Genomic DNA, 7,895 nt, shown 5'->3' on the forward strand with positions numbered 1-7,895 from the left:
ATTATCTAACTCCAGTGTTTTCACAAAGGGAGAAGAATCTATGAAAGCCATTTTACTAGTTTGCAACTGCGCAAAAAGTCGAGCTAGTTGGTCTAATACTGGTTGTTGCCTTAAAACAACTGGTTCCACATTAAATAAGCCTTCTCGGAATAATTTGTTCATGTACAAGCATTGGAGTATTCCATTGGCATAACATGTTGCTCCAAGATTTGTTAGACCTGCAGGAGAATCAGCCGAAGCACGAAGGTCCTTGTTTGGATCAGGGCCAAGACTTTCAACAAAATCTGACATCTTCTCCCATAAGCCAGTCTTCCTGAATCCATTAGGAGGTGGAACGAATCCACAGAAGCAATTTGGATTATCTTTAGTATTGACACGGCAGCCAGAACATGCCGGTTTCCAAATCATATACAATTGATTAATATCATCCCCAGTAACCACACCTGTTTCGTGAATTTTCCTACATAAATTTAAGGGCGTATATAACATATACCATTGCTAAAAAGCAAAGAGTATTGAATTTCACTTCACAAACTAAATAGAACTAAAAGTACCTCCAAATTTCATTAGTACAGGCACCATCATCCCCCGGTTTTTGTCTTTTATTTTTACTCCGGGTTGTTGGTCTACTCATTCTATAATATAATTACAACCTTGCCCCTGAAAATAGCATAACAGTATTAACCTAACTTTCAGCAAATTCATTCCATTATAAAACTTTGAAAACTAAAATAAAAAAAAAAAAAAGAAAAGAAAAAATAAATAAGAATATTAAATGAATATCATAGTATCTTTCCTATTTTGCTTCTGGGCAAATGGCAATGTACATTGAGTCAAAGAGAAGGCTATCATTTTTAAATTAGCTAGAATCATTTATCATATCACGGTGCAATATATAAGACGAACTTAAATTAAAGACTAAAAGCAATCTAAAATCTATCTCAACTAGCAAATGCCGATATTGTTATACTGGACATCATATCTCATGTTCGAATTTGGGCAATTCCAGTTGTGTGTATGAGTTTTAAGTGTGCTTACCATTCCGTCTCCAGAAAAAGAAAAAGAAAGGAAAAAAAAGTCACTATGGTCCTAGAAAATGCATTAAAAAAAATTGAACTATGCAAAATCTCTTCCAGAAAAAATTCTTCTAAGTAGTGGCTAGCTTTCAATAGGATTAAGCAAACACATTACCATAAGTTAGGCTTTGACGATCATTGAACAGAAGAAAAAACGTTAATGAAATTAGATAAATCAAGGGCTGAGGTCAATGGAAGAACCCTAGAATTTTCAACCAGACAAGATTCCGGAAAAAAAAATCGATTGGTAATCAAAGCAACACAGAAATGAGAAACAGGTGAATATTTCGACGAAATCGATAAACATTACCCGAAGATTATTGAACGAATGATGATAGTGAAGCAGCTAAATTGTTGTTGTGCTGTTTAGGGGGAAAATTGAAGCTGCTTTCAGCTGCAGGATAGAAAAGTGCTTCGAATTCTGGGGAAAAAAAAAAACGAAAGCGAGAAAGAAAGAACAATAAATTTTTTATTATTTAAAATTGTTTTTATTTTTTTATTGGTATTATTATTATTTATCTATTATCCTCTGGTTTAGTATTACTGTTTTTTTTAACCAACAAAAAATTGCTGCTTTTTTCTAAATCTAGGATTGAAAATATTTCAACGTCTGTAAAATAAAAATATATTTTTATGTTCGTAAAATTATTAAATAAATAGTTTTAATATTTATTGAAATAAAATATATTTAATTATCTTTTAAATAATTTTTTCGAAATAATTAGTTTTAGAATACAGAATCAATTAAATACTGTACCTTTTCTTTGTCAAAAAAACTAGAGTACCTTTTTATTTTTTTAAGAAATAAAATTTTTAAAGTGATTACAGTGTCTTTTTAGAAAGGAACAAAAGGAAAAAATATAATGAAAACTGAAAACTGTTAGTGTCAGAAAGACAATAAAATATGAGTTTAATTGATATTAAACAAACAATTTTACAGTAAGCTAATATAATTATTTATTATATAATTATTTAATAATAACAATTAGAATTAATATAACCGTTAATAGTAATACAATCATCTATTATTTAATGATAATAATTAGAATTTATAGTGTTACGACAAAATAGCTGATATTTATTAATTATTAATATAAAATAAATTATTAATATAATTATTTATTAATTATTAATATAATTATTTATTATATAATTATTTAATAATAACAATTAGAATTAATATAACCGTTAATAGTAATACAATCATCTATTATTTAATGATAATAATTAGAATTTATAGTGTTACGACAAAATAGCTGATATTTATTAATTATTAATATAAAATAAATTTATATTTTATTTTTCTGACAAAATATTAATATTATTTGAAGAAGATATATAGTATCCGTGAGTAGAGAAAAAGTAAGAAAATAGATAAAGTTTAGTTTGGATGGGAATGTCATGTCGCAACTGAAAAGGAAGGGATAGATGGTTCAAGTTTAGAGTCAGGGTCACAGCTCTTGTGCCAGATGCCGTACCTACAATTATTATTATTAATTAAATCAATTAATAAACTTTCTGTCTTAATATTCGTTTTTTACCGCCAACTTGGATGCTCTCTGTTTTATCTATTTTTTAATCAGTTAACTCAATGCATTCCCAGTAAAGTTCATAGTACAACAACTAGGAGGAAACTGAAAATCACCAAGGGCATGTTCTAAGGTTTTCTAAAATGTTACACTTATATTCAGCAAAATAGATATAAAATGAAACAGACTTTTAAGTAGGTTAATTGACTATATCAAACTTCTATCAATACCAGATTTATGTTTAAAAAGTATGCATATGACATGCTATAGGCCAGAATTAGGTTTTGATTTTTTTTAATAGGTCAGGCTCAATCCAACCTATTCTCATTCATGAACATAGTTCCCGCATATTTTTTGTGAGGACCAAAATACCCCTTTACCATATTTTCTTTTTATCTTAAAAGATATCAATTGTAATTAACTTACACAACTGTGAGATACTAAGTTCGGGACAACATCCAACATTTACTCTATTTATTATACACATGGTAGTATTATTATCAATTAAGAGTATATTTGAAGAAACTCTAGTGAAAAAAATGATATATTTGAATAAAAGATAGACAAAATACCTACCGCAATCTCTTAATTTAATTTTAGGTAACAATTCAGTTATTTATTTATTTATCCCCGATTTGATCATTTATTTAATTTTAAGTAGCGATTTAATCATTTATGTCTTAAAAATATTAATGTTATCATTTTTTTACATAAACTTATAAAATTAATCAAAATCTTTAAACAACTCATATTTCCATCAACAAAATTAATTATCATATTCACTATAATCTAAATTTTCATCATATTTATAAATCAAATCTTCAAACAAACTCATATTTCCATCTCCAGCTGAATTAAATTCATCAAATGAAAAATAAAAATATGAGTTTATTATAATATTTGAGTTATGAATTTGATGAACATATGAGGTTTTTTTTTATGGAAATATCCATTTTTTATAAAAACTTAATCAAATTGTCTTATTTTGAAAGAAAAAAAAATATACGTCATACTTTTTTGCCCCTTCTCGAGGTCGTAACTCCATGATGCAGCCAATTGGAATATGACCATGTACTAGTGCACATACTAAGAGGGTTGCATCCCAGGGATGTGACCATGTACTAACGCATTAAGAGGGTTGCATCATCAGGATGTGATCATGTACTAAGTTTAATATTTTATTTAATTTAATATTTGAATAATTGTTAATTTAATTAATAAAAAATAACTAAAATATAAAAAAAAACAAAATTATATTAATTAAATCAAATAAAATACATAAAATTGAAGAAAAAAATACATTAAACTTAACGCAGTTGACTAGATGTGCCAAAATAAATAAAGATATTTTGTAGATAAAATAGCAACACAATTTTATTTTATTAACAACTCCCTGATATTTTTATGACTATTGAAAGCATGGTTTCTTTCAATTTGATGTATTTTCTTTTCTTTAATTTAATGTATTTTGTTTATTCAATTCAATGTATTTTTTCTATTAATATAATTTACTTTATTATTATTATTATCATTATTATTATCATTATTATTATTATTTTATTATTATTTGATCTATAAAAAAAGAGGAGAAAGTCGTTAACAAAATAGAATTAAATTGCTAATGTATCTACAAAATAAGAGTGACACATTATTTTTTTATTAGATTAACAATATTTTATTTTTTTATTATTATTATTATTTATATAATTTTTATTAGATATGAGTAAAAATAAGAAAATAGAATTGTGTTGCTATTTTATCTACAAAATATTAGAGACACTTTATTTGTTTTGGCACATGCACTAAGTTTTTTTTTTATTTATTAAATATATTTTGTTTGATTTTATTATTATAATTTTGATTTTTGTTTAATAAAATTTATTGTTATTTTTATTATATTAACAATATTTTATTATTAAATTATTATTATTATTATTATTATTATTTTTATTTATTAGATCGGAGTAAAATTAAGAGAAAATTGTTAATAAAATAAAATTGTGTTGTTATTTTATCTACAAAATATTATGGACACGTTATTTGTTTGAGTACGTTTAATCAACTGCATTAATTTGGTTAAGTTTTTGAAAAAACTGATATTTCCATAAAAAAAATCAATATATAAATTTTCTTGAAATTGATAATGAATTTTATGGGATTTTATTTGAAGATTTTAACGAATTTTACGAGTTTATATAAAAAAAATGATAATATTGTTGACATTTTAGGACATAAAAGATTAAATCATTTTTTAAAATTAAATAAATATCAAATCGAAAAGAAAAAAAAAAGAAAAAAATTATTATTTAAAATTTAGCTAATGAACCGTGAAAAACATTTTGCCTAAAAATTATGAATGTATATTTGATAGTTTAAAATAAAATGTATATTTAGAGATAATTCTTTTTTTTTTCAAAAAAGGAATTATAAATAGGAACAAAGATATACTACTTCCATCTTCAATTATTAGTTTATTTTTTAATTTTCATATTAATAAAAAAAGTATGTAATGCATTTAATATATTCATTTTGATTTTCTATCTTTGAAGATAATTATATAAATCAGACATTAAACACATTGATATAAAAAAAAATAAGTAGGTATATATTTATCCACCTCATCAAACATTAAAAGTAATACATTCAAAAGATAACAACTTTCTAGAAACTAAAATTAAATTACAAAAATACAATTAAGAAGTAAGTTACAAAAATAAATAAACATTTTTGTAATTTATTTTTAATGATTGAAAATGTTTTGGCGACGCTTTAAATGTATTGTTTAAATGTTTGATGAGGTCGATCAATCTAAATTTACTTGTATTTTACGACATCGACACGATTAATACCACATCCTTTAAAAATATACTACACTACAACTTTTGAGGCAAAAAATCTTAATTGAGACTAAAATTAAACAAATGTGAAATTTGAAAGACTCAAAAATTAATATTATAAAAAAGGAGACTATATTTTCGTGAATATTTTCGTGAATAAGACAATATAGAAAGATAAAAAATGCAATTAAAACTATAAAATATCATGGGTTCGAAGATGGAATACACAATATGGATATAAATTCAGAACTAGGAACAAGAACACTGAAGCAATATAATACCAAAAAAGAATAAAAGGAAGCCAAAATTGCCTTATCTCACAAGCAATCCAGGTAACCTGTGTATAACAAATCACAATATGTAACAAGTAATTCGACACTGTAGCAAAACCAACAAAGGAAACCAATTCCATAGTTCCTCCCCTCATAATCTGTTCACGCCGTGGAACAAGGAGCAAGACATGGCAACCCAACAACCACATCACCAAAAGAAAGCTGCCAATCTGCCAATCTGCCATTTCAATCAGTTTTATCCTCAATACTTGTTCTTTCTGATATTTCCTCAATCTCAGTGATAGCATCTACGGGACTATTGCTTGTGATTATGCTCTCTGCAACAGAGGCGGTAGCATTTAAAACTGCCTCACTGTCGCCTGTTTTTGGAGACCCCGCATTAGGGGAAGGAAGACCCAAGATACGCTCATCCATTTGCATAGACCCTGCATTAGGAGAATGAAGACCAGAGATGCTCCCATCCATTTGCTTCGGTTTGTTCAGTGCATGGCAATGTGGGCAGTAGTAAGTGATAAATGGGAAATCCTCCTTCCGAGAAAGACCTGAACATAAATAAGTAGATAAAAAATTAAGTTTTCCTGTTGCTGTATTCCATCAATTAACATTGATGAATAAGCAAAAATCTGGCACTAGTACAATCATATTTTTTCCCTGAAATAAATGCAAAAGGACAAAAGCATAAACAGTAAAATCCAGCCCCGTACCGTTATGCATGTAGCAGTGACCACATATGAGGGCATAAGACTGCGTTGGATCCTCACCCACAAGCAATGCTGCAATTCGTGCAATCCATCCTCCATCTTGTGGGTTTGAACTTTGAGGTTGGTGATGTTCAACAACAACAGGTTGATTATACTCAGAGGTAACGCTTTGATCCATTCCCTCTGAACCTACTAATTGTTGATTGCCAAAATTTTGTGAGATTGTCCCAAGACTAGTGGACCTAGTGTGAACTTGTTTCCGATTTCGAAGTCCAGAGGACTGCACAAGTTCAACATCATTGCTCTTCCCTGTTGAAGCACCACTGAGATTGGATTCATCGCCCATGTACAATTTCAGACCAGAATCTGCACCCAACTTAGACGCCAAAACAGTTGCAGCAGCTGCCTTTGCGGCCGGGTCTGGGTCATATCTCTAAGTACATCACACGTATAATTAGTCAATAATCTTAAAGCAATTGTAAACATATACCATCAAAAGCTGCTCTTTAGAAATGAAATTTAAAGCACAGACACGGGTTTAGCCCATAATGAATAAAGGAACATTTTTTTGACGGAAATGAATAAAGGAACTTCGATTCCATTATTCACGTGATTTTATTCAAATGTTCACACTATTGATTCTTCCAAAATTAAAGCACCCAGATTGTCATGTCGTGCATAAGAAATCCTAACTGAGAATTAGGAGGCGTATCATCAAGCTCTGATAGGATTCTGAAAAATTAGCTAATGTGTTGTAGTTGGTACCTATCAACTTAAGATTTTGACATCACTGAACCTAAATAGACCACATTGTGGTCACCACAATCTCAAATTTATTTTGTCTGCTCCAAACAGCATAAAAAATGTGATATTGAAAGCCATGTAACAAGCCTTGTTCCTTGTTTCACTTCTTCAAACAATCACCTGAATAAGCTGCTGTGTAGTGTAATAGTTTGTCTTTTCTTTGAGCTCATCAATTTTTGCCTGCCTTTCAGCTCGAAGCTTTTCAAGGATATTCTGGTCCCTACGATCACCTACATAATCACATATTATCAATTAAAATTTCAATAATTTAAGAAAATTTATTTTTCACTTATCAACGTTCAAATCACTACAGCCTTCATAACATATTATTGATGGTAACAAATTTCTTTAACAAAGTCAAACCGTTAATATCATATCAAATGCTGCTCCTTCCTTTGATCAATTTTCTATAAACACAAGTTTGGAAAGCTGTTTTTACATGATTGAACAAACTTTAGGACCTTGGAATGAATTATAAAATGAAGAAATACTTTCATCCAAAGCATCATTCAGGAAGTACTGAACTGCAGACTTTTCCACTGGCTCTACAATTATGAAGGCATTTTCTCAGATAAGTTGATCAGCAATTAGAAATTATAGGTAAAATATATCACTTTTGAAGCTTTACCATCCTGTCCTGACTTTTGAGGGGGGG

At 28.2% G+C, this 7,895-nt stretch overlaps 2 protein-coding genes across 3 annotated transcripts in view; both read right to left on the reverse strand.

Annotated features, from left to right (window-relative positions):
- Nucleotides 1–1,544, reverse strand: part of LOC101500658 (ubiquitin carboxyl-terminal hydrolase 26-like) — an 11,014-nt gene extending 9,470 nt beyond the window's left edge. The window contains exons 1-3 of the mRNA XM_073369063.1: nt 1,387–1,544; nt 555–660; nt 1–460 (exon numbers count right to left, since the gene is read on the reverse strand). Coding sequence (XP_073225164.1) covers nt 1–460; nt 555–634 — 540 coding nt within the window. The 5' untranslated portion in view covers nt 635–660; nt 1,387–1,544. The remainder of the gene's footprint in view (nt 461–554; nt 661–1,386) is intronic.
- A 4,067-nt stretch (nt 1,545–5,611) lies between these two features.
- Nucleotides 5,612–7,895, reverse strand: part of LOC101500346 (uncharacterized protein At2g24330) — a 4,520-nt gene continuing 2,236 nt past the window's right edge. For both annotated transcript variants that reach the window (XM_027334606.2, XM_004501197.4), the window contains exons 4-6: nt 7,361–7,470; nt 6,440–6,869; nt 5,612–6,277 (exon numbers count right to left, since the gene is read on the reverse strand). In XM_027334606.2, the coding sequence (XP_027190407.1) occupies nt 5,961–6,277; nt 6,440–6,869; nt 7,361–7,470 (857 nt within the window). In that variant the 3' untranslated portion in view covers nt 5,612–5,960. The remainder of the gene's footprint in view (nt 6,278–6,439; nt 6,870–7,360; nt 7,471–7,895) is intronic.

This window comes from Cicer arietinum, chromosome 5 (genome assembly GCF_000331145.2).
Source record: "Cicer arietinum cultivar CDC Frontier isolate Library 1 chromosome 5, Cicar.CDCFrontier_v2.0, whole genome shotgun sequence".
NCBI classification, from domain to species: Eukaryota; Viridiplantae; Streptophyta; class Magnoliopsida; order Fabales; family Fabaceae; genus Cicer; species Cicer arietinum.